We start from the raw sequence: 27,332 nt of genomic DNA, 5'->3' as shown, positions 1-27,332 counted from the left end.
GTGATAAATCAAACAGCCATCATTCCAATCGAAGTTCAAGTCCCAAATCCTGACTGGGATTTCATCGAGGTCCTCTGGCACCATACCAAAGGAACTCCAGATGACTTCATTTTGAAATATGACCGGAGGTCATGTTCAAAGAACAAACCGCAGCTGTGGTGGAAGCGTGAATGCCACCAGTTTTTAGAGGTGACCCCAGCCCACCAATGGAAGGTGTCAGCCATGCTGAACGCTTGGCTAATAATCTGGAACGTAGAGGCGAAAGATGCTGGGAGATACCAAGTGACGGTCAAATCCAACAACTTGAAAGATGCATGTAGCTTTGTGGAACTGATAGTGACGGAAGGTAAGAGAGGACAGTGAGGGAACGGTGTGTAGGGTTTACACGGTTCCAGACAGTAACATGTTCAGTAGAGTCAAATAGTACAGCTCTTTCTGGACTTCACCAAATCAAGCTTCATGGTAAAGGCTGGATGTTTGACTCCTTCCTTGTTGGGTAGAAGGAACTCCTTGCACATAGAATGCAAGCAGTAAGAATGATAGATTGAATCCTTTTCCCTGAAGTGCTGCTTTACTATATGTAGAATATTTACATAAGGAAGGATTTGAACATAAAAATATCCCTCTTGCTGCCTGAAGTGATTCAGACCTGAATGTATGAACTTGGCCCTTCAAGAATGGAAGACGGGAACCTGAAAACCAGAAGCCAAATGAAGTGCATGAGAATAACAGCAAACACATAGAATGCAGTCTGTCTACTGAAGCCTGGTCAATTCTACTGAAGCCGTGTGTGTGCATTAAGTGCCGTCAAGTCGCTTCCGACTCATGGCGACCCAATGAATGAAAGTCCTCCCAAATGCCCTATCTTTGACAGCCTTGCTCAGATCTTGCAAATTGAGGGCTGTGGCTTCCTTTATTGAGTCAATCCATCTCTTGTTGGGTCTTCCTCTTTTCCTGTTGCCCTCAACTTTTCCTAGCATGACTGTCTTTTCCAGTGACTCTTGTCGTCTCATGATGTGACCAAAATACGATAGCCTCAGCTTAGTAATTTAGCTTCTTGGATCAGTTCAGGCTTGATTTGATCTATAACCCACTGATTCGTTTTTTTGGCAGCCCACGGTATCCGTAACACTCTCCTCCAACACCACATTTCAAAGGAATCTATTTTCTTCCTATCAGCTTTCTTCACTGTCCAGCTTTCACACCCATACATAGTAATAGGAAATACGATGGCATGAATTAATCTAGTCTTGGTGGCCAGTGACACATCCTTACACTTCGAAATCTTTTCTAGCTCCTTCATGGCTGCCCTTCCCAGTCTCCATCTCCTTCTGATTTCTTGGCTGCAGTCTCCCTTTTGGTTGATGGTGGAACCAAGGAAAAGAAAGTCTTGAACAATTTCAATTTCCTCATTGTCAACCTGTAGTCATTACGCCATACTCTAGGATAAAGTATATCATGTAATATGAATAAGTGTGTGGATAGTTTATAAAACCTACAAACAAGGCTGATTTCTCATATCAGAAAGCAAGCAGAACCTGTGCTGAAGGTAATGAAACCCAAAAACAAATAACCAGCACAATGGCCAATATGAATGAATAAGCAATGTGATATGCATTGCAAACAAACCAATTCAAAATGAAATATACATCAATCCTTTAGGAAGCTTGAACATCTCAAACATCTGACTGGCTAGTACAGTGTAAAAACCATGAAAAATTCCTAGACATCACACAATTGTCAAGAACAAAATATCATGTAATCGACAACCTCATGTGTACATCTATCAGTGTATCAATGCATCATACAACAATATGCTGAAGTCAGCATATTGAAAGGATGTGGACCTGGGTAACTGTTTTGCTTCAACTGAATTCAATGGGAGAACTTTGTGGGGCTCTGGGGGACAGTTTTTCCAGGTAGAGGTATCAAATGTGCAGCACAACTGCTAGTGATTCCCCTCAGAAGAGCCCCCAAGTTAGTTGAAGTTTGGGTCAGGGGGTCCAATTCTATGGGCAACCAAATGGAAGAAAACTGGGTACCCATAGAATTGGACCCCCCAATGCAAACTTCATCAAACCTGGGAGTTCTTCTGAGGAGAGTCACCAGCAGCTGTGCTGCAAATTTGGTGTCTCTACCTTTAATAACAGGGCCCCCGAGCCCTGCAAAGATCTCCCACTGAATGCAATCGGAGTAAAACAGTTACCTAGCCCCCCCCCATTGCAGTCAATGGTGGGAACTTTTTCCCCCATGGATGCTCAGGTGTGGCATTAGCCAATTAATGTCTATGAGGCTTTGGGAAGGCTCTGAGGGGGGTGTTTTTCAAGGTAGAGGCACCAAATTTGCAGCATAGTTGGAGGTGACTTTCCTTAGAAGAACTTCCAAATTTGGTGATGTTTGGGTCAGGGGGTCCAATTTTATGCCTCCAATCTTGTATTGGAAACAATTAAAACTCCATTGGATAGATGGGGCACCCCCCGACCCAAACTTCACCAAACTTGGGGGTTATTCTAAGGAGAGTCACCTGCAGCTATGCTGCAACTTTGGTGCATCTACTTTGAAAAGTAGTCTACCAAGAGCCTTGAAAAAAATTCCCATAGACTTTAATGAAGTCAAAAAATTGTGGATAGCCAAAACAAAGCCAATAACCCCCATTTACCGGTATGGGTATTCGGCTTTTTTCCAGCTTTTCCAAAAAAATTCTGGTCCAATAAACCTGAATCTGAAAAATACCAGAAAAAAATGGTGCACACCCCTAGTAAGGACCCTTCAAATGAACAAGTTCCAGCTGATTCCCAGTGCTTTTCTTCGACCTCCAGGTACTAGCTGGAGATCTCCCGCTATTGCAACTGATCTCCAGCCGATAGAGATCAGTTCACCTGGAGAAAATGGGCACTTTGGCAACCTGGATATTGGCATCCCTATTTGGCAGTATTTCTTTGTTGATATTTATGAGAGAGTTCACCCTTAAATATCATAGTTTGGATCCAATGGAGATGTCTATCTGGAGCATAACTCTGTGGCATTGAAGTCCCTCCCCTCCCCAAACCTGGACCTCCTCAGGCATCACCCCAAAAACCTCCTGCTGGTGGTAAAGAAGGACCCAGCAACCCTACATTCAAATGACTTCTATTTGCCCCAAGTTTATTAAGGGTTGGGGAAGATAGTCTGTTTTGGCAGATGCTTCCTGTGCTGTTCTATATTAGGAAGGGTTAGGGTTTGCATGGCCTCTGGGTAAAGGAAGTGAAATTTCCAGGACAGCAGATCTAAAATCTAGTGACAGAAAAGGAAGGGGCATACACGGTGAATTAATAGAATTAATATAAAATATTAGTGCTAAGTAGAACAGATAGAAATAAGAAGAAGGAGTTGGTTTTGAAAAATAGTAGAGAGACAAAAATGAGGGAGGAACGGTCTAAAAGAAATCTATACAGAATAAGAGAAATGGGGACAGACAATGGTGATGGGAGGAAGGTAAGCTGTCTGAAATATGAGACTCTTGTAACCCTTTCCTTCCCCCCCTTTTCCCCTTCAGTATCCCAAAAACCCAATAAAATCTAAAAAATTTGCAAAGAGAAGAAAAGGAAGGGGCAGAGGACTGAGTGGCCTATTGCCCCCATACAAGCCAAAGAAGAAGCCAAAGAAGAGTTGGTTTTTATATGCTGACTTTCTTTACCACTTAAGGAAGAAACAAACCGGCTTACAATCACCTTCCCTTCCCCTTCCCACAACAGATACCCCTGTGGGGTAGGTGAGGCTGAGAGAGTGTGACTAGCCCAAGGTCACCCAGCTGGCTTTGTGTGAAGGAGTGGGGAAACAAATCCAGTTCACCAGATTAACCTCCACCGCTCATGTGGAGCAGTGGGGAATCAAATCTGGTTCTCCAGATCAGAGTCCACCACACCAAGCCACTGCTCTTAACCAGTATACCACGCTGGCTCTCCAAGAACCCTTGCATGACTTGAAGGCACAACTTGACACGTTATACCATTTCAAAACTGCAAAATTATGAAGTCTTGCACTTAACAAAGGTCACAGAGTTTCAAATCCTGGTTCCTGTTTCAGTTGCCAAGAAGTGTGGTTGCTTCAAAAAAATTTCCGCAGTGGGGTCTCGCATATCATTACATGGTCTTGTAACATAGTGCGTGAACTACTTTCCACTTCAGTGACTAAATTCTCACCTCTTTCCACCAGATGACTTCAAACATGCATGTCACTGTCTGGCACCTCAGCTTTTGCTTATGGGGAGGACTGAGCTTGATTTTTGTGACCTTCTCACTACTTTAATGGAGAATAAGAACTGCATCAACAAGGCCTCAGTGTAAATTAGGCCTCCACTGAGAGGACTGGCCCAAAGCATTGTATTTCCTTAACAGGGAGGGGCAAGCTTCTAGGGTTGCCAGCCTCCAGGTGGGGCCTGGAGATCTTCAGGAATTACAATTAATCTCCAGCCTAGAGTTCAGCTCCCCTGGAGAAAATGGCTGCTTTGCATGGTAGCCTCTAGGGAAATATAACCTGCTGAGGACACTCCCTTTCCCAAACATTGCCTTCCCCCAGGCTTCACCCCAGATCTGCAGGAATATCCCAACCTGGAGATGGCAATTCTAGCTACCCCACCACATCCATGCCCTCTGGTCTTCAACTGGTTGCTAAGCCAGGTCTGGCAACTAGGGTTGCCAGGTCCCTCTTCGCCACCAGTGGGAGGTTTTTGAGACGGAGCCTGAGGAGGGCAGGGTTTGGGGAGGGCGGAACTTCACTGCCATAGAGTCCAATGGCTGAAGTGGCCATTTTCTTCATGTGAACTGTTCTCTATTGGCTGGAGATCAGTTGTAATAGCAGGAGATCTCCAGCTAGTACCTGGAGGTTAAGCAAAGCAAGAGTAGACACTTATGGCACAAAAAGCACTACAAAAGAATGCTGAACAAGTTTGTACTGACAAATTAAACAAACAATACAACCAAGAACAGAAGGAAATTCCTGTTACATGTGTAGAAAAGTCACCACGTTCCTGCAGTGTAGACAGGTAAGTGAAGTGACTAAATATCAAAGTCCTGGAATGCCATGAGTAGAGAGAAAATAGGCTCTGACATAGATTCGCCATCAGCTAGTACTGTCAGGCTATATGCCTTCTTGTCCGGAACATATGTTCCATGGAACCTTGACGGAACGTCACAGGATTGCCTGAATTGACAAAGCACCAGCGAAATAGGACTCATTACCGAAAGCCTATTTTCTCTCTACTCATGGAATTCCAGGACTTTGATATTTAGTCACTTCACTTACCTGTCTACACTGCAGGAACGTGGTGACTTTTCTACACATGTAACAGGAATTTCCTTCTGTTCTTGGTTGTATTGTTTGTTTAATTTGTCATTACAAGCATGTTGTTCAGCATTCTTTTGTAGTGCTTTTTGTGCCATAAGTGCCTACTCTTGCTTTGCTTAACTTCCTTGTAAGGCACTACTGATTTTGTTTGATTTCCAAGTACCTGGAGGTTGGCAATCTTACTGGCTACCCTAGCTCAAGGTGGCTTACAAGTAATTATTAAAACATTACAAAATAAAAATAAATAAAAACAAGCAAACCCAAGTACTGCTGTTTATATTCTATCAAAAGTCCTGGCAAACAGACAAGTCTTGCAGCGCCTCTCCAATGAGGGGGCTCCTCTTCCCCTCTTCAGTGCAAGAGCTATGATGGAAAAAGCCTGGGCTCTGATGCCAAGTGGGTCACCCTAAGTGGGGGAACAACCAACGGGTGGCAGCCTGAAGACCATAGTTGGCACATGGGAACATATTGCCCAAGAAGGTCTGTCTTTGCAGACTGTGAAGAATTGCAACAGAAGGGTAAGGCTGCCAACTCTGGCATCAGAAATTCCTTGAAATTAAGGAGTGATGTCTGGGGAGGGCGGAGTTTGGTAAAGAAGAGAGCTCAGTGGGGAAACTATTAAACCCTCCTTCTTCAATGGACTTAGAAGAATGTAACTCTCCTTATGATTGCACTAGAAAATGCTCAGTAATGAAAGGCAGGCAGAACAGGTATCCGGTAATTTTAGGACCTGTTTCCCAACGGCACAGGAAGGTGGCTTTGATTCCGACGTTGGTCGGGCATTTGAACTCAAGCTGATACTATATGATAGGAGGCAACTGATGAAGATTTTGGGAAACAGGTCCTAAAATTACTGGATACCTGTTCTGCCTGCCTGTCATTATTGTGCCTGCCTGGTACCTATTGGACTTTGATGGCCATCACATTCCAAGTTGGACGCTGGGGAACTTTAAATAATACTGAATGAACCATCAACCAGATTAAGTGTGTATGATGATATTGACTATGTTGATTTAATACACAATTTGAAGTGGGATTGTGGAGTTGGAAGTACACTTATTTGTTAGTAGAGCCGTTTGTGGCTGCAAATTTGTGTACCACCTGGAGGTTGGCAACCCTGTTTCCTATAGCTACACTAGCTGTTTTCTTATGGCACGTAGTATGAAAATTATAGCAGCAAAGAGCCTGGTATTTTGTATATATATGTCCGCTTTTCCCTCTTCCTGAATCACAGCAACTACCTAAATCGGGGTCCCCAATCCTCTTGAGTGTGTGGGCATATTTGGAATTCTGACACGGCATGGTGGCCACAGCAACAAAGTGGCTGCCACAGGAGGCAGAGCCAGCCACAAAATGATTGTCACAGCTTAGCTTCAGTAACACAGTGTAGATCTTTGTGCTGTGGTGGCAGCTGCTGCAAAAGGAACATTTAAAAACATCTGCACAGACAACCAAATCTCCAGTAGCCAATCAGAAGCCTTGCTGGGCAAAAACCCACTTCCTAAAAACACTTAATGGGTGCCAGAAAAGGTGTTTGGCGAGCGCCATATTGAAGACCACCGTTCTAAATAAATCTTCTAAAGAATTACCTACTTCTCCGTGTGCCATCTGAAAGGCCTCAGAAAACACAGATCTGATGATCTGATGATTCACTATGTCGCCAGAGCAACCAGCTGCCCTGAAAGAGCGAGCCAGTGATTCTAGGAAACTTGAAGTCGGACAAAGGCTTTTTTTTAACCTCCTGAAAGTCTCAGGATGAAGCAAGTAACCCTACAGCAGCTTCTTCCAAGCATATTAGGGGTTTTTGACATAAAACAAATAACAAATACAAAGAATGTATCATTAAGACTAAATTGTTCACAGAGAGAGTCATGCCTACAAACCAAAAAACAGGAGTATTCAAGTACTGTTAAAGAAATACAAAATTCAATACTATGTTTAACTTTTTACTCAGCCCTCCCACCCACCACAGTGGCTATTTGAGCTGTGCAGAAAATGGAAACGTTTTGAAACTTTGCTGAGCTTCGGAAGTGGCTTGTTGTCACATGGAAGGAAGGGCTACTGCTTGTGTGGGTTGGTTCAGAAAATGTACAACATAATGTCATCAATAAAGAGGCTACGAATTTGTTGCTTTTGTTTAAAAAAAACAAGTACCATTTCCGAAGCTACTTTGCACATCTACAGCCTATCGTGAAGGCCTGTGGCTTGTAGGTTGTAATCTAGAAACTAGGGTTGCCAGCTCCGGGTTGGGAAATACCTGGAGATTTTGGGGGTGGACCCTGAGGAAGACAGTGTTTGGGGAGGGGAAGGACTTCAGTGGGGTATAAGGCCATACAGTCCACCTTCCAAAGTGGCCATTTTCTCCAGGAGAACTGCTCTCTGACACCTGGAGATCAGTTGTAATAGCTGAAGATCTCCAGCCACTACCTGGAGGTTGGCAATCCTACTAGAAACAGATATTTAATTTTGGTTGTGAGCCTCAAAAACAATGTGCTCTGAGGGACAGATGAAACCCCCCCCCCCAAAAAAAACCTCATAATTTAATCAGCCTTACTGGTCATGATCCAGAAATATATAATGTAAAAGAGGAGAGCCACCCAGTACTGGAGAGACCCTGTCATGAAGCTCACCTATGGCCAGTCACCCTCATACAGATTTACCAGGGTTGTTGACAGGATAAACCAAGGTAGGAGATCACCACAAACACCATCTTGAGCTCTGTAAAAGAAATGTGGGATTAAAATGAACTAGATATTAGGCTATGCTTCTGTCTTCTCTTTTGTCTTCAGGCCCAGCTGCCTGCCCCAACTGGCAATCTACAGTACACCCACAAAGGCTACGCTTCTCGTTGCTTTCTCTTCCTTTGTGAACAGAAAAACATAACCACAACCGTGCGCAGGGCAGGAGGGATGGACTTTAGCTGTGCGCATGAACTTGAGGTGATAAATCACCAGGAGGACACTGTTATTAACGGCGTTGCTGTGAATCGGCTGTGGGTGCACAGAAAGATTCTCACTTGCACAGAGCCCCATTCCCCAAAGTGGCATTCGCCATGGATGAAGCAATAGTCTATGCAGACATCAACTTACCTGCAGAGGCCTCCTCCCCAAGAAACCTGCCTTCAGTTCAACATTCAGGTAAGTTACATTCATCTCAGGGTTCTTTTTAAAAATATATATGAATGTCGGAGCAGTGGGTGGAGTCACTTTTCCAGCAAGTTTCGTTGATCCCAGCCATGCTTTAGAATACTGAGGAAAAGATAGGTACAAGTCCACAATTATATACTTGGTGTATTTTTATTCCACGCTTCATCTGTAAAGTTCAGGGCAGCATACAAGGTTATCCATTCTGTCCTCACAATACTCCTGTGAGGTAGGGCATGCTGAGAGGGAATGGTTGGCCCAAGGTCACCCAGTGAGTATCAGGGTAAGCATGGATTTGCACTTATGTCTCCACAGGCCTAGTCCACTGTATCACACTAGCACAACGGGACATTCTTCCAATGTAACATCCACACACACAAACACTTCGCAGAACAGGAATGTGCCAGGCCTTTCTCCATTTAGAAGAAGAAGAGTTGGTTTTTATACCCCAATTTTCTCTACCTTTAAGGAGTCTCAAAGCGGCTTACAATCACCTTCCCCTTCCTCTCCCCACAACAGACTCCTTGAGAGGTAAGTGGGGCTGAGAGAGTTTGGAGAGAACTGCGACTGCGAATGAGGGCAGCTGCATGTTTTTTTCAATACCATCGTTGCTGGCCTCCCCATCCTTCCCCCTCCAACTTAGGTTGGGGAGTACTGCCTGGCCTGGTTTCTTCAGTGGCACAATTGTTGAATTTTTACTGTTGCCATCTTGTTTTATTTATTGCTGGAAGTGTGATTTTAAATATGTTTTAATCTATGTTTTATATCAAATGTTGTGTGGCCTGCTCTGAGCCCGGTTTGCTGGGAATGAGGGCGGGATATAAATGTGAAGAAATAAGTAAGTAAGTAAATAAACAAAGGTCACCTATAGCAGGCTTCATGTGGAGGAGTTGGGGATCAAAACTGGTTCTCTAGATTAGAGTTCACAGCTCTTAACCACTACACCAAGCTGGATCTAGAAAAAACATGGTTCCCCCAAACAAGTTCTTCTCTGAATTTTACATCAGCACCATGGTACAAGGGTGTGGCTCAACTCTCCTGGTGTTTCAGCAAAGAAAACGAATGGCATTGGCCAGCCAAATCTAGTCCTCAGTAACCCTGCCAAATTTTAATCAAGGTGTGATGACCGTTTCTCTTTGAAACGAAGAAGTAAATACCTGAATGCATTTCACACAGTTCTTATGCTGCTGTCTCATGCATTCCATTTGGCAACATGAAGGATCCCAAGTACCCTCACATGATGAGGGCAGCTATTTCCGAATAGGTGCCCCCTGCAGACACAAAGGTGATGCTCGCAGGGTTCTTCTGGAGTATCTCCAGCTCCAAGGAAGTGAGGGAAAGCCAGGATGAGCTCTTTGTTTTGCAGAAGAGTTGCCTGAAGAAGAAAATAGGAGCTGGGAAACCCAGTGGAGGGATGCATGTTGGGGATCACTGACATAGAAGGACTCAAACGGCTCTTGAATAATTGCAACCTCAGCTTTTTCAATGATTTCCTGCAGATCACCGACCTTGCCCCCGCTGGCATTGGATTGCGCTATGGGTTGGATTGGCTGGCAACTTCATACTGGTGGCTGCAGTGATAGCTATGGGGGTTTGGGGTGAGTAACCTAAGATGGGGAAAGGGTGATTGCAGGAGGGAGGAACACTTTGAAATCCCACCCCTCACCTCTCAGCCTCTCCTGACAGGACTCTGCAAAGCATGAGGTGCTTTCTCTTCCTCCCCCTTTTTTCCTTCCACTGACTCTCAACTGATATCTACAGTCTGTTCCACTTGGAGTAGGGTTGATAACTGAATTTTGGCAAATTACTGAAGATTTGGTAGTGGAGACTGGGGAGGGGAGGGACCTCAGCAGGGTATAATTCCATAGAGTTCACCTGCTAAAGAATCTATTTTCTCCAGGAGAACTGATCTCTATAATCTGGAGATCAGTTATAATTCTGCAAGATCTCCAGGCCCCACCTGGAGGATGGCAGCCCTACCCTGGAGCATGTCTAGTCCTGATCAGACCATTCTAAAAGTTTTCTTTCTATCTTTTTCTTAATTTTTCATCAATATATCTAATTTTCAACATGGCCCCATCTGTGGATACTTAAATCCAGAGACTGGGGCCATGGACAGATAAGATCTTTCTGAAAACCTGAGAAAAACCTCAAGTATGCAAAAAAATCTGAAATTTAAAAAGTCTTAAAACCCTCCCAAATGATAAAAGCAGCACCAGGTGTTACAGGCTTTGGCATATTAGAGCACATAAACATGGAATTAGTGTTGTACATACGCAGAAATATTCAATGTAAAACATAAGTACACACATACAAACTGCAAATATATAGCAGAGGTTTAATTTCCTTTTAAAAGGAAGGAGAATAGTCTTTGCCATAGAGGCTTCTGCTCATAATACTCTGTCAAAGGTTACAATGACATTGCAGATTTACCATAAAAATATTCTGCTTATTTCTATGACTTTCCAAAGACCCTTCTCAGCTGTTTGATAATGAGAAACCGTTTCTTAAACTAATGAGAAACCGTTTCTTAAAATAATGAGAAACGGTTAGCTAATGAGAAACAGTTTGCAACTTCTTATATAACCATTGAAATGCAGAACCGAGTGTCAAATTCTTATTCTCACAATGACTTCGAGTATAGAAATGCTGACTATGCTATAATAATGTAATGTAAACAATATATTGTATTTTATGATTTAAACATGTAAACTTGATGCTATAAATTAATGAAGGGGTTCAATCTAAATGTATTTTTGAGAATGAGAATGATACTAAAATTGAGTATATAGAGAGCTAATAAAGCTCAAAACTGATTGTTTATAGTTTAGCAAAATAGCCTGGTAAGGAAGTCCTTATTTGGTAATGCAAAGAGAAGCCACTGAGCATGTGCAGTAATAATGCTGACTGCTTGAGAATTAGTTTCTCACTCATTAAAGATGCCTGAAACAGTATAAATTCAGGCACGCAGAGGGCTAGAACTTCAGACCTCTCTCAGAGGGTCTCAGAAGATCGTGTTGGTATATATGGCTTTACAAATATATTATTCTAGAGTGTGAATTAGATACTTTGAACTAAATCAGACTTCTTTAACTGTTATATTTTAAATGTTGGATTTTAAAACTGAATAGTATGTAGAACTTGCTTGCTTTACAGTATACATTGTTACTGAATATTAAGACTTGCATATACACACATATATATATATATACACAATTACACTGGAGTACATCAATAAAAAGATTTACTTTTTAAGTGAGTAAAGTAGTTGAGTCCTGCTTAGTAGGTGACTATCTGAATAAGATAACATACCACTTCTCAGGAAGGGGTCATTTCTAAGAGCACAGTCACACGAAAGGCACTGACCCGCTTCAGAGCTTTTAGAAATGGATGCTCTCAGTGGCCATAGCTAGGCAACTTCGATAATATTTCCAGTTGAAGCCTTGGTTTCTGTCAATCAAAGGCAGGAAGAGGGGAAAGCATCCTTTCCAGGCCTGTTTTGGCCTTTGAGGAAGCAGTAATCTGGGCCAGGCCCACCAGCTACCACAACTTGATACCACGTGAGTTCTATGACTCTCCTGGGATAGCTGCCCAATTCTGTTTAATAGCAACTACCACAGGAAAGTCAGTGTTGTGTAATGGTGAGTTTCAGACTAAGATCTGGGGGACCTGGGTTCAAATCACCACTCTGCCAAGGAAGCTTCCTGGGTGACCTTGGTCCAGTGACACACTCTTAGCCTAACCTACCTCAACAGGTTGTTATGAGGATAAAAGGATGGTGGGTGGGAGGGAAGGAGAAAAGGAAGCATAGAAAAATGAGTATATGGGAGTTCCCAGTAGGAAGAAAAGAGGAAACTGTGTGGGAAGGGGAATCCAATGGATAGTTTTTTTCTGCTGCTTCTGTCTAATGGCGTGTGTGTTTTAATGGCTTGTCTTCTATGATTTTTTACTGAAACCACTTCAAGTGGGCTACAAATTTGAAAAAAAAAATGAAATAAAATAAGCAGGTATCTGAAGAGAAATATTCTAAATAAACAAATAAGTAAATCCAGGGGAAAGGGAAGTGCTCCAACAAGTCCTTTCAGGTTCCAGGGGGTCTCAGGTCTCCTGAGTCTGCAGAAAAACCTGTCGGGGGTCAGTGTGCCCCCTACCTGCGGATTTAGGTATCTCCAGATAAGGAGCACACTTGGGAATTAGATATATAGATGATGTTTTTGTGTTTGTATTTAGTTTGTACCTTAAACGTTCTGAGTAACTTTTATATAGCTCTGGACTCCGTTGTTTTTTCTCCTCCCAATGTATAGGTAGAAATAATAATAAAGAACTGGTTGGGGTATCAGAGCACATCAACACATATCAATATAATCAGACTGGAGGTGAAGGAAACAGAATACTGGAGGATTTCAAGTCTCGGCTGAAAGAGGATTTGTGTGTGAATTCAACAACACCAACAGGTGAACTTATTCTATCTTTCCCAGGTTCCTCATTCCTATGTACATATCCTTCACCTTCATCTGATATCATTTCCAAATAATTACCAACAGACCCAAAAGTCTGTCCCTCAGCCTCTAGTGACATCTAGTGTTCATGTCTAGAATTGGAAGGCCTGAAAGTAATTTTTATAATCAAATTACTTTGTCTATTGTTTATATTAGCAGAAACAGTGCAAAAAAAAAAACCAACCCAAAACCCTGAAGTGACAGCTTTCCCACTGAAAAAGCTCACTGTCTGTGTTAGACTAAGAGTAGAAAAAAACTTGGCATTAAGACAAACTTACTGAAACAGATGGTTCACATTATTACTAAAAGATTCTGAATATTCTGAAGCTTTGGTTCATGTCCGCACATTTAGCAAAGGTTGCGGCTCCCCAGGTGGGGCCTGGATATCTACCGGAATTACAACTGATCTCCAGACTACAGAGAACAGTTCCTCTGAAGAAAATGGCTCCTTTGGAGGGTGGAATCTATGGCATGATACCCTGCTGAGGTCCCTTCCCTTTCCAAACCCTGTCCTTCCTAAGACCCACCCCCAAATCTCCAGGAATCACACTGATACAAAAGATATGTAAATAAAATCAGAAACAGAAATACATACATATCATCCCTTGCCCTATCTATTTTAAGATTAAATGATAAAATCCAGTTTCTGAGATTCTCACCAAAGTGTTTTCAGAAAGGTTAGTTAGCCTCATGCAACCCACTTCTGAGAGATTTAGGAGTGTACTGGATGTAGCTATCTTATATAGGCTCAATTACATGAAACCCACACGACCATACCAAAACCTTCCAATTTGTCGTTTTTGATGGTAAGAAGTGCTTAGAAGAAAGTTCCCATAGAACTATATGAAAAACTCTGAACTATTAGATCAACTTGATCAGAGATTTTTCTTAGCATCTGCCCATCTATTCAAAGATCATTTAGACACGGGTACTTTCACTCATGTTCGCCCCCTGGCCTGTCTCGGTTGTTCCTTGGAGTTATGCATGAGTTTTCCATCCATTACAGTTGACCTCACTGCCAGCCCTCATAAATCCTGGGACTTCCCATTCCTCTATTAACCCAATTCTTCCATCTCCCTTGAGTTCATCCCGGCTGAAATCCTCATGCATAAGGCAAAGGACACAAAAGCTTGGTTTCTGTCACAGAAAGAACTACAATTACAAAGCAATTACAATTACAAAGCGGCGTGTCAAGGGGCGGGGATTAAAATGCTTCCTGCTTCCTTGGAGTTTTTTTTCTGAACAGCAGAAAGGCTTTTAAAAAACAAATCTTGGATTCCCCCCCCCTCCTTTCAGGTAGCTCTGTTTTTTGTTTTTGTTCTTAAAATGCTTTTTTATGCGGCAATTGGGTTTGGGGGGGGCTTTTTTCTCACACTAAGCACTACAAAGTAAGCCAATTATAAAGCAGCATTTCAAGGGGCGGGGACTTGATTTGATCTTGGAGACTGCTGGTGCATAGATTCCCAACAGAAATATGTGGGTCTGGCGAGCAACGAACCTCAGGTAAAACTCCCATGTATAAACGACCAAAGTTATTTTTTCTCTAAGGATGGAACTGAGAACATAGCTGAGAGAGTAAAACTTGTACATGTTTTGCAAATTTGAAAACTAAAGAAAACTGTCAGGCCTGCTGTTTGTTCAGTCAATACCTCCAACAGTCATGAGTCTACGACACTGCTCTCAACAGATTTTCATCAAAACTTGGCATTTAAGGGATTTCAAATACACTGAATATGAGGCTGGGAAGAGGTTTTGGACTTTCCAAACTCTGAAGCAACCCTGAAAAGTAGAGAGGGATATAGACACAAATAAAAATAATTGTTTTCTTTCTCAGAGAGTAGAAGTTGCAGACTGTGCCCCTTGATGTGGGAGCAAAACAAGGATAAGTGCTACTGGTTTTCTACCACAACTAAGTCCTGGGAGGAGAGCAACAACGACTGTATAGCAAAGAGGTCTCAACTATTTGTGGGCTTTGATCAGGTAAAAAAAATCATTTTATTTGCTTGCTTGTTTGTTTACATTATTTATAGTCTGCCTTTCTCAATGGAATCAAGGTGGATTACACAGTCAATACAATCGACAGGATGGGGCATTCAATGAACAATGCAATAGAAATTAGATGCAATAGAACGAGAAGTCTAAAAACAGAACTGAAGCAAAGTATAAGTATTAACATGACTCATTACACTATGGAAAAATTCCATAGTGGGATCCTAGTTTCAGCAAGTAGTACAGACCACAGTCCCTGATAATTTATGCAAGTAACTTTGTGAAACATTTAGTATAGTGTGACTCTGTTGTCTGTGTAGCCTTTGGAATGGACAAAAAGCTTCTCCATCCATTTCATGCTCCTTTCCTCAAAGGCGATGGGCAGGAGGATATGCAAAAAGGCAGAGTAGTTGGTATCTCTCATTCCTGTCTGGTTCCAGGGCACATTGATGTTGTAGACCTCTCCTTGGTCTCTGCCCACAGCATGGCTGTTGGATTATGGAAGGTGGAGCTGGAAGCTGCCTTCTTTATAGCAGTGGACAGAGGATCCCAATCAACAATAAGCACCCTGTCCACCCCCAACTTCTGCCGGGCATATTGGGCTGTGATGCCCAAGTTGCTGAACATACGGTAGCCCCCGCCCCTGGCAGATTTAAGTAGCCAGGAAGGGCAAGAGTCATACAAGCAGGGGGTGGGCCTCAAGCCTTCAAGGATCATGTCAGACTGAATAAACTGAAAAGTATCTCAAACGATTGGACAGGTTGGCAACCTGTCAACATCTAAACCCTGTCACTGCTAATCTATATTCCAAGCCATAATGAGTACAAGCTATTTTATCTGCAAAGCGCTGAGTAAAATGGTCACTGCGGGTCATCAAGCAGTTTACCTCCTCCTGCAGGCCAATTCCCAACATGCCTCTGACCACCCAGAACAGAGCAGATGAAATGGTGGCAGAAAATTTGTAATGTGAGTGAGCATTCTAGCCAGATCCAGTTGAAGCAAGAGCTCAGGTTGCCAGCTTCATCTCCCAAGACTCTGGACACCGAAATAAAGTTGGAACAACAGCAAATGCTTTTCTCCTAGGCTTGTTTGACTACACAAAGTTGCCTTCTACTGAATTAGACTGTTAGCCGGCTGATAGGGCTACCAACCTCCAGGTAATGGTTGGAGATCTCCTCCTATTACAAGTGATCTCCAGCCGATAGAGATCAGTTCACCTGGAGAAAATGGCCGCTTTAGCAATGGGATTTTATGGCATTGAAGTCCCTTCCCTCCCCAAACCTTGCCCTCCTCAGGCTCCGCCCCCAAATCCTCCTGCCAGTTGCCAAGAGGGACCTGGCAACCCTACCTGCTGAGGACAGGACTGTTTCCCCCAAATTTCTAGGAATTTCCCATCTCAGAGTTGGTAACCATATCCAATTAAGCCATTATGGGTCTCTGGATCTCTTTAGGATCTAGGAAGAAGATCATACCAAAACACGACCATTTCTCCTTGGCTGGCAGGGTTGCCAACATTTTGGTGGGCTTCCACATCTGTCCAGCCTGATCTGCAGCATTAGTAGCAGGTGAAATGTCTTGTGAGATGGAGATAAATGTCTATAGCTCAAGCTGCAGAGTCTGGTCAAAATGTCTTCAGTCCTACATGATGAATTCGGGCCTGATTATTTCTCAGTGTACCCTTTGCTTGGATGTTATTTTAAATGTCTGCTATGACTTCTCCTATCTCAGCCAAATCAATGGGCAAATACATGTCTTTTGTCCTTCATGAATGTCTAAAAATTCAAACGTCAAAATATTCTTGGACAATAAAGAAGTCATAGATCTATGCCAACTTACATTTCACAGGAATTCATCCAGAAAAGGATACAAACTCCTGTGTGGATTGGACTTCGTCTTGTACTGATTAAAAAAAAATGGATCTGGGTGGATGGCTCCCCACTGAATCAGATGCGGTGAGTACTCCATATAGTGGAGCACGAAGGTAGTTTTTCCCTTCAAGCAAGGTAGTTTTTCTCCCTCGATATTTCTATACAGCATGAGATAGATTTTTTAAAAATGGGCACCTTCCTGCCCACATGGCATGCAACACTCTTTTGAGAGCAATGTTCCCAAAGTTCACCAGAAGGTGAACAATGGGGATGATGCCAAATGTGTGGATAACTCCCCAAATGACCTGCTCCAGTTTGGATGCCAAACTGGAGCAAAACCTCCATACAAAAGCAACTCAAATCTCATCTTGTTGCTGTAGGACTTGTTAAAACCCAGCCCATCTCAGTTATCAAAGTTGATCACATATGTTGAACATAAGCAAATTTATTCCATTAATCATTCAGAATGAATAAATTAATATTCAGGTTTAGACCTAAATCGCACAGTATAATCTATTTATGAGCCCCGTGGCATAGAGTGGTAAGCTGCAGTACTGCAGTCCAAGCTCTGCTCATGACCTGAGTTCAATCCCGATGGAAGTTGGTTTCAGGTAGCCGGCTCAAGGTAGACTCAGCCTTCCATCCTTCTGAGGTTGGTAAAATGAGTACCCAGCTTGCTGGGGGTGAAGGAAAGATGACTGGGGAAGGCACTGGCAAACCATCCCGTAAACAAAGTCTGCCTAAAAAACGTCGGGATGTGATGTCACCCCATGGGTCAGGAATGACCCAGTGCTTGCACATGGGACCTTTACCTTTTTAAATCTATTTCTCAGCATCGATTTCCATCTCAGCCTCTCTCTCTCTCTCTCTCTTTGTTTTATTCCAACATGATTTTACTAATGGTAACTTCATAAGGTTTTCAAGGGAAGAGACTTTCAAGGGTGGTTTGCCATTGCCTTTCTCTGCATAGTGACCATGGAAATCCTTGGTGGTCTCTCAACCAAATACTGACTAGGGCCTACTCCTGCTTAGCTTCCGAAATCTGACGAGATTGGGCTAGTCCCTTTAACAGAGGTGTGTGGAAATAGGCAGTTGAAGCTTTCATGCCATAGAGGTAAATAACTTCACCTAGTAGACAACAGCCATTTAGGCTTTAATAAAGGTACAAGATTTTTTTTATCCAGGTTGTTGGCACCCCTAGTTAATGAAAACATGTATGGTCTAACTGAACAAAATCCTGACGTGCTGAATTCAATGTTAAAAGATAGGACTAATAATATACTGACAATGTTTTATTCTTTACTCCAGGTATCCAGCATTTCCTCCGGAGGGAAACCACTGCGGTACTTTGAAAAAGAAAAAGATTGATTATGATCAATGTGACATACTTCTATCCTGGGCTTGTCAGAAGAAATCTGTACTCATTTGAGCATTTTAATGTATGTCCATGTGCTATAAAATAACCAGAAATACTGTTCAGGTTTTGGATGGCAAAGCTGATGGTAACACAGCTTTTGGGTTCCCTCCACGTCATGTGTGAGAATTTCATGACAGTGTTCTTCCTTTTTAGCCTGCCTTTTCTCCATTAAGACTGGGAAGGGCAGCCATGAAGGAGCTAGAAAAGATTCTTATGCGTAAGGATGTGTCAGTGGCCACCAAGATCATGTTAATTCATGCCATTGTATTCCCTATTACTGTGTATGGGTGTAAAAGCTGGACAATGAAGAAAGCTGAAAGGAAGAAAGTAGATTCTTTTGAAATGTGGTGCTGGAGGAGAGTGTTACAGATACCGTGGACTGCCAAAAAAACACACAAATCGGTGGGTTCTAGATCAAATCAAGTCTGAACTGACCCTAGAAGCTAAAATGACTAAACTGAGGCTATCGTAAGGTGCTACTGGACTCTTGCTCTTTTCTACTACTGCAGACAGACTAACATGGCTACCCACTGTGAATGGACCCCTCCAATAAGCTTAGCTGAGTGGAGTCAGGGAGAATAACGAGGAGGAGGAGGAGGAGGAGGAGGAGGGGCGCCGATGGGCTGACGGGAGGGAGGCGTCGTTTGCTGATGGCCGTTTTGCCGTGTCGGGAAAGGGGGGGTCTTTCTGTTCCTGCGTCCTAGTGACTGAGACATGGTAAGGGGGTGATGGGGATTTTTTTTTTGTGGGGGGGGGGAGGGGTTGTGTTTTGCGAAGGCGTATCTGCTTTAAGGTTGCTCGGAGCATTCCTCCCCCCCCCCTCTCTCAAATGGATCACAACCGATGAGGCTCCCGAGCATTGTTTGGAGGTTAGCTTCTTTCCATAGCAAACCTAAAAGGGGCTGTAGGGCAGGCCCCCAAATCATCCTTTTAAAATGACTTATCATGCTGCGCAGCTAAAAAAACGGAGCCGTTCCCTTTGTGCACGGGAGGTTTTGCCTGGGATTTGCCGCGCTCTGGATGCACATTTTCCCCATCCGAATCCTCAGAACTCGGAAATGAGCCCCCCCCCCCGTGCAGAGTTGTGCGCATTCAGATGGGGGAAATGTGCACCTAGAGAGCGGCACATCCCAGGCAAAAACTCCCATCCCTATTACGATCCAGCTGCGAGATGCAAACAAAGAGCTCTGCAGGGGAAGAGGAAAGCCGGGAGGATACGCCTCCGCGGTGGGAAATGAGAGAGCCGGGCTTGCTCCTTGGATCCTTTTAGCACAGTGGTTCCCAACCTTTTTTTGACCAGGGACCACTAGGACTTTTTTGTCCGGTGCAGGGACCCCAAGGTTCAAAATAAAAATTCTGAGAATTTGAAAATAAACTTGAATCATAACTGTTAGTTAAACATTAAACTTAGAATAATATTTGAATATATATAATAGAGAACTTTTAATTGAAAATATTAATTTATTATGGGTTTATAACTTTGTTTCGCGGACCTTAATTTAGTTCTCGTGGACCCCTGGTGGGAACCAGTGTTTAGCAGGTTTCCCAATGCGTCGTAAGCAGAATGACACCCGTCTGAGGCCACCGAGATCAGTGGTGTGACTGGGCTCAAGATGGTACTAGAAAAGGGCAAGAGTCCAGTAGCACCTTAAAGACTTGACAAAAATATTTTCCTGGCAGGGTATGAGCTTTCGTGAGTCACAGCTCCCTTCTTCAGATACAATGACTGAATTATCAAGATGGTACTGTATAAGAGAGACTGCGTGTCCAAAAAACAGTGTCAAACGGCCGAATGTTTCTGTGAACTTTTGACCTGCAAGACCTGGGAAGGGGGCCGTGCGCGAGCGTGGAGAAGTGTGGCTTCGCCCACCTGTCGTTTTGAGGATGTCGCCCGCCTCCAGGTGGGACCTGGGGATCCCCCCAGAATCACAGCTCATCTCCAGTCTGCAGAGATCAGTCCCCCTGGAGCAAGTGGATGCTTCGGAGGATGGACTGTATAGCATTGTACCCCAGCGAGGACCCCGACCTCCCCAGGTTCCACCCCCAGACCTCCTGGAGTTTCCCGACCTGGGGCTGGCAACCAACCCTACACCCCCATCCCCCGCCGGAGCAACAGTTCTTAGTGATACTGTATTGACTGTGCCTCTGTCAAAAGGCTGCGTGTGTCTGTGTGTGTGTGTGTGTGTGGTTTTTTGGGGGGGGGCTCTCTTTTCCTAGAGCGGACTTTGCCCCCAAAGTTTTACGGCTTCTCCCCTTTCCGCCACAGGGGCCTTCCTTCCCCCTCTGTTTTTGGTCAGTTGCGGACTGCTCCTCCCCTTCCCAGTGGAATGGGAGGGGTTGTTGCAAGAGAATTGGGGTGGGGTGGGGTTGCAAGAGGCCCTAGCAGAGACGGAGCAAATTTAGAGCAAATCCGGTGTTCAGCATAATTTAACAAAAAGACAGTTATCCTAAACACAAGACCTTAAAAGCAATCAACCAGTTCTTTCTTACATATGAGCAAAATGATTCTCAGCAAAGAACCCAGAAAAGAACAGGGCGTTGCTTTTCTCTCTTTTTTTTTACCAATGTGCCTGAAAATGTGTGGGGAGTCAAACAGAAAGAATTTTGCTTTTGCCTACTTATGATCGAAAGGGCATTCAAATACATAAAAGAATCTTCTGCCACATTGGCAGAACAAATACAATGTCTGGGATCATACAGGATATTTCTGTAGTGTTCAAAAAAGCTGTAAGCATTTGCTGGAACCTCAGGTGAGAAAGGGTCCCCCCCTGTGCATAGGGCATAGGTGAGAACGGCTGCCTTGATCATGTTTAGTTTGGACTTACGAATCCATTGGCTGTGTACAATTAAGTTAAGGTTGTTACCTGGCCAGTTTTTCAATATTTGGTTGATTTGTTTCAGACACAAGCTTTGTCTCAGTGCAGTATTAAACTATTCTGTTTGTGAGGTCTTTTCCCACCCTCTTCTAGAAGATGCAGCCATCCTGAACAGAAATGATGATTCAGATAAACCCAGGCTTTGGGATTTGAAAAACAGCTGTAAACCACTTGGGGGACTTCAGAGTCAAAACACGGGATATAAACAAACTCATATCTTGCTGCAACTTTCCATACTGTGAGGACTCATTCCCTTAACATTTAGCAATCATTTCTCCCTGATGTTTTGTGTATACATTGAGATTTGCCCCCCTGTGTGGCAGTAGTTAAACAAGCTACCCTCCTGCCTTATTCAGGTGTTCTGTCAAGGGTATTAGGCTGACTATAATACAGGTGAATCTAGTACATATGAGGACTTTCTCCACACTTACGAAAGAATTAGAGGAATTCTTTAGAAAAATGTAGTATTCTGAAGATTCAGTGCAAGGCAATGCCCGAAGGGTCTATTTTTGTCTTGTTCAGGTCTTGCGACCCTGCAGGTCCCCTGGTTATAAGGACAGTTTCCCTAGCGGAGTGGAGAGAGATAGTCAGGGAACACAGTTGAGAAGTCTATCGGATACTGAAATTATGGGGGAAGGTTTTTCCTGCCTGAAAGGGCGTTTTCAACAGCTGATAAATACTCTGCATTTTTTCTGGCTGAAGGCGTGCAACGCCTAAACTAAGGTTTATTTGTAGAGGAGTTTCACTTTACTGCCAATAACGAGATGTTTTGCAGCAGGGTTAGCTAGGCGATAACCAATTTTATCTAGCCTGCCAAGGCTTCCTTCTTGTCACATGCAGTGCTCTGCAATGATAAGTCTGTGGGCAAATTATTTCTGGGAAGGTAGGAGCTAGGACCGAATCTCTGGCTTGGCGCTCACTCTCTACCATATGCTCCACCAGATGCTCTATGATAGCCATGCAGAAGTTGAGGGGAAATATTTATGGCGTTTGAAACAGTAAATATTATATTACAAAGACAAAAAGAGGGATCACTGGGGTAGAGGGGTGCCATAATCACAGTTTTTATCACGCTGGAAACACCAGTGTTAATACCAGCCTATTTTTATTTGTCAGCTGTATTTCCTTTGTTGCCATGCATATTGAGTGTGTGCTGTCTTATGATATAATGTCTCTGCTGCCTTTCAGTCACGGCTCCTAGCATGACTAAATGTAAAGCATTATAAAATTACAAAAAAAAAAAAAAAAAAATGACTAGCAGCATGCATAGACTGCCCAACTGCTGACACCAAGAAAGCAAAATAAGAAATCCTTACAGGGAGCGGGGTAGTGTGAGGAGAGAAAAGCCTTTACATTATGAGCCAGACAACTCAACAAAATACTCCACTGGCTGATTAACTGAATAGTCTTTCTGATACCTGTAATCTGCCCAGCCCCACTGCTTTATTCTGTTTTACTAGGAAACTACATTAGGAGGCTGTAAACCTATGAATCCTAGTGCCAGAAAGCAGCATCCGGGGAAGGCCTCGTCTGGCCTCTTATGTCCCGTTGTTGTCCCTCTAGAGCAGTGGTTCCCAACCTTTTTTTGACCAGGGACCACTAGGACTTTTTTGTTCGGTGCAGGGACCCCAAGGTTCAAAATAAAAATTCTGAGGATTTGAAAATAAACTTTAATGATAACTGTTAGTTAAACATTAAACTTAGAATAATATTTGAATATATATTTTTATAATAGAGAACTTTTAATTGAAAATATTAATTTATTATGGGTTTATAACTTTGTTTTGCGGACCTTAATTTAGTTCTCGGGGACCCCTGGGGGTCCGTGGACCCCCGGTTGGAAACCAGTGCTCTAGAGTGACTGACTGGCCACTGTGTGAGACAGGATGCTGGGCTAGATGGACCACTGGTCTGATCCATATTTGTAATTCTCCTTGAGCCCCAATAAGAAAGGTAGAGTATAAATGAAGGAAATAATATATAAATAAATAATAATCTATTGCTTGGGTAAATAAAAATGTTTTATCCTAATTTCTGAAAATAAGGTCAGGCATTAGGGTGGATAACTGGAAAGGGGCAGTAGTCCATAGATTCCAAAAAGAACCCCTCTCTAACATCCATTAACCTCACTTCTGAACACAGGAGCACCCAGAGATGCTCTGAGCTGAATTACTTTGGAATGTTGAGAGCCACACAATCAAATATTTGGAATGTACTAAAGGGCTGTTATAGTGAAGGTGCACAAGGGCTCTAGGGGAGGAGCCATAGTTCAGAGGCACTCTAATAGGATGGGAAAGTTGTATAAAAATGTTTTAAATAAACATTTGTATGCAGAATGCCCACGGTTCTTGTAGGTTATCCGGGCTGTGTAACCGTGGTCTTGGAATTTTCTTTCCTGACGTTTCGCCAGCAACTGTGGCAGGCATCTTCAGAGTAGTAACACTGAAGGACAGTGTCTCTCAGTGTCAAGGGTGTAGGAAGAGTAATATATAGTCAGAAAGAGGTTGGGTTTGAGCTGAGTATTGTCCTGCAAAAGTAATGTGCTAATCATTGTCCTGTAAGTATCAAGATAATGTGCTAATGTGCTAATGAGGGTATGGTATGTTAATATGGAACCATTGTATCCTGAAGTGATCTGTTAATGTGTGTAATCCAAAGCTAATCTGTATGGCTATTCCAAAATATTTTGAAAAGACAGCATTAGAATCAGCACCTTACAAACCTACAGTCTGGTTCAGGTTCGTAGATGATACTTTTACTATTTGGAGCCATGGTGAAGAAAAATTAATGGACTTTCTAAACCATCTTAATAATATCCATCCAAACATTCAGTTTACCATGGAAAAGGAAATTGAGGGTAAACTCCCATTTCTTGATACCCTTGTCATCCGTAAAACAAACTCTCAGTTAGGTCACAAGGTCTACCGGAAACCAACTCACACAGATCGCTACTTACACAAAAACTCCAACCACCACCCCCGACAGAAAAGAGGAATAATCAAAACATTAATGGACCGTGCAAGACGGATCTGTGAACCACAGTTTCTCAAGGAAGAAACTAATCATCTAAATCATGCACTGCTAGCAAACGGCTACTCCAAGAATGAAATCAGAAGGGCCATTAAACCAAACAAAAATCAGAAAACTCAGGAAAAACAGTCTCCCATAGGAAAGGTATTCTTGCCATTTATTAAAGGAGTCACTGATAGGATGGAGAAACTTTTGAAAAAACATAACCTACAAACAGTGTTTAAACCCACCAAGAAAATACAACAAATGCTACGATCAGCAAAAGACAAAAGAGACCCCCTCACCTCTGCAGGAGTATATCGTATACCTTGCAGCTGTGGAGAAGTTTACATCGGGACCACAAAACGCAGCATACAAACAAGGATAAAAGAACATGAAAGATACTGCAGACTTGGCCAACCTGAGAAATCAGCAGTGGCTGAACATGGACTGACAAAAACAGGACACAGGGTCTTATTCCAAGACACTGAAAGACTGGACAATTCTACCAACTATTTTGTCAGATTGCACAGAGAAGCCATTGAAATTCATAAACATCAGCACAACTTTAACAGAAAAGAGGAGAGTTTAAGAATGAATAAGGCTTGGCTTCCTGTTCTAAAAACCTCCAGACTAACAAAGGCAACATTCAACAATAGCCATACAGATTAGCTTTGGATTACACACATTAACAGATCACTTCAGGATACAATGGTTCCATATTAACATACCATACCCTCATTAGCACATTATCTTGATACTTACAGGACAATGATTAGCACATTACTTTTGCAGGACAATACTCAGCTCAAACCCAACCCCTTTCTGACTATATATTACTCTTCCTACACCCTTGACACTGAGAGACACTGTCCTTCAGTGTTACTACTCTGAAGATGCCTGCCACAGTTGCTGGCGAAACGTCAGGAAAGAAAATTCCAAGACCACGGTTACACAGCCCGGATAACCTACAAGAACCAATGAACTCTGACCGTGAAAGCCTTCGACAATATTTAGAATGCCCACGGTTCAGTCCAAGCACGGTCACTTAAAAGGAGCTTAGGTAATAGGTGCTGGGAAAGATTCAGGTCTGCAGAGCTGAGCTAGATGAACCAACTATTGTCAGCCTCTAACAATATGAGGCTGATTTGTATACCCCCCCTATAAGAGGATCCCTAGTGTATCACTGCCACAAGGAGTGGTACTGTTTATTTGATGAATTTATATTCCACTCTTCAGTAAAATTGCCCTGCAAAGCCGTTTGCAGTTAGAATCAAAATCAATCATGTTTTCTAATTAAAGACAGTTGCTGTGATGCACTATACGTTGATTTCCCCCTCCCCATACATACAGAGCTTCACTAAATTCTGCAGCCTCTGTCACAGGACTGTTGATAAAGATGTTGGGGGAATCCCAGATGTTAGCCCTCCACTTTCACATTCCAGTTCCTGATAGCTTTTATAATTAATCCCTGTGGTGATTCTTCCTAATGAACAGTGGGGAGGTTCTTTCCTGGGAGTGAACCTCTCAAAAATTTACCTGGCCAGGACAAAAGTGACCCAGAAGTGGTTAAGGCCAGGAAGCTGCCAATTAAAGACAGAGCTATGGGGTTTGCCCCTACAAAAGGCAGTCCCATGGCACCTGGAGTATGGTTGGAAGGCTACAGTAGTATAGCTACCTTGCTGATGTTAAAGAAGTCTTGATCTCATCAATGCTTGGATGGATAACTTCCTGGGAATTCTGCATTTCCTTCAATTCAGTGGCTTGGATCCAACAGAGCATCTCCACCTAGGGTTGCCAATATCCTGGAGATAAAAAAGTCCTAATCCTTCAACAGAGAATTAATGGGATGTTATTTACCTCTGTGCCATAGGACTGCCATGAACCTAGGGAAAGAATGCCTTGCTTTTTATAGAGGGTTAATGGATAGAAATGAACAGTTGAAGCATTTCATAGGATGGAGGTAAATAATATCACCAGTAAATAAAACTGCATTTATGAATGTTTGATAACAGTAGATTTAAGACTTGTGTTAGGGAAAATCTATAAAGAAGAAGAGTTGGTTTTTATATGCCGACTTTCTCTACCACTTAAGGGAGAATCAAACCAGCTTACAACCACCTTTCCTTCCCCACAACAGATGCCCTGTGGGGCTGTAAACTGTTATTAAACTGTAAACTGTTATAACAGGAGGAGACTGAAACAGAGCAAGTAAAAGACTGTATGAACCGACTTCTGTCAGAATTGAACTCAGATTGTGAGCAGAGCTTGTACTGCAGTTTACCACTTTGCGCTACAGGGCTTCTATTTCATAGCTATAAAGTATTTAAAAATGGGCTAACAGAGGGAGCGATCGCCCTCTTGTTTTCTGATTATCAGTATTTTAGCAACTTTCAAAGGTTCCCAGCGATCACTTGATTGCACTTAAGAATGTTGTTCTAAAACTGTCAGCCTGGCTACAAGTCTTTATCATTCTTCACCATATTTTCCTGTCAGTACTAATGCAACCTTTGCATCTACAACAGAAATCTTAATGATCTTGTTCTAAAACTGCTATTTTTCATTTTAAATTGCTGAGCGAGCTGGGAGCCCTTGATTGAAATTATTTTTTTTTCACCCAGAGTAACTCTGCCTAGGACTGCATTGGACTTAAAAAGAAAGAAGACGCTTGCCCAGCCCCATATGATTATTTTGCTCCCTTCGCCCCCACCCCCCGGCCGTATTTTTGAGATTCAGTCCCTGGCTGTTCAGAGTTTGGGTTGGCAACCAGCAGGAGATCAGGGGGTGTCAGCAACAGCTTTTAATTTTTTCCCCGCCAGCTGCTAGAGTGCCAGCAGGCAACCCCCTCTGTGGGCTGGAGATCTTCCACCCGCAGTGGGCATAGAATCATAGAGTACAAAGGGGCCACACAGGCCATCTAGTTCAACCCCCTGCTCAGTGCAGCCTAGAGCATCCCTGACAAGTGTTCTTCCAGCTTCTGCTTAAAGACTGCCAGTGAGGGGGAGCTCCCAACTTCCCTAGGTAGCCACTGTTGAACAACTCTTACTGTAAAAAAAATATTTTCCTAATATCCAGCCCGTACCTTTCCGCCTGCAATTTAAACCCACTATTGCAAGTCCTATCCTCTGCTGCATATGGCAACCCTACTCAGAGCTCAGACTACTGTTGACAGTTTGAAATGTCTATGTTTTATTTTTTTGTGCAGA

At 43.0% G+C, this 27,332-nt stretch overlaps 1 protein-coding gene across 1 annotated transcript in view; it reads left to right on the top strand.

Moving 5' to 3' along the window:
* Positions 1-222: 222 nt before the first annotated feature.
* Positions 223-27,332, top strand: part of LOC130473802 (C-type lectin domain family 2 member D-like) — a 43,938-nt gene continuing 16,828 nt past the window's right edge. The window contains exon 1 of the mRNA XM_056845410.1: positions 223-346. Coding sequence (XP_056701388.1) covers positions 223-346 — 124 coding nt within the window. The remainder of the gene's footprint in view (positions 347-27,332) is intronic.

This window comes from Euleptes europaea, chromosome 1, assembly GCF_029931775.1.
Source record: "Euleptes europaea isolate rEulEur1 chromosome 1, rEulEur1.hap1, whole genome shotgun sequence".
Lineage (NCBI taxonomy): Eukaryota > Metazoa > Chordata > Lepidosauria > Squamata > Sphaerodactylidae > Euleptes > Euleptes europaea.
This window is presented reverse-complemented; position numbering and strand designations above follow the sequence as displayed.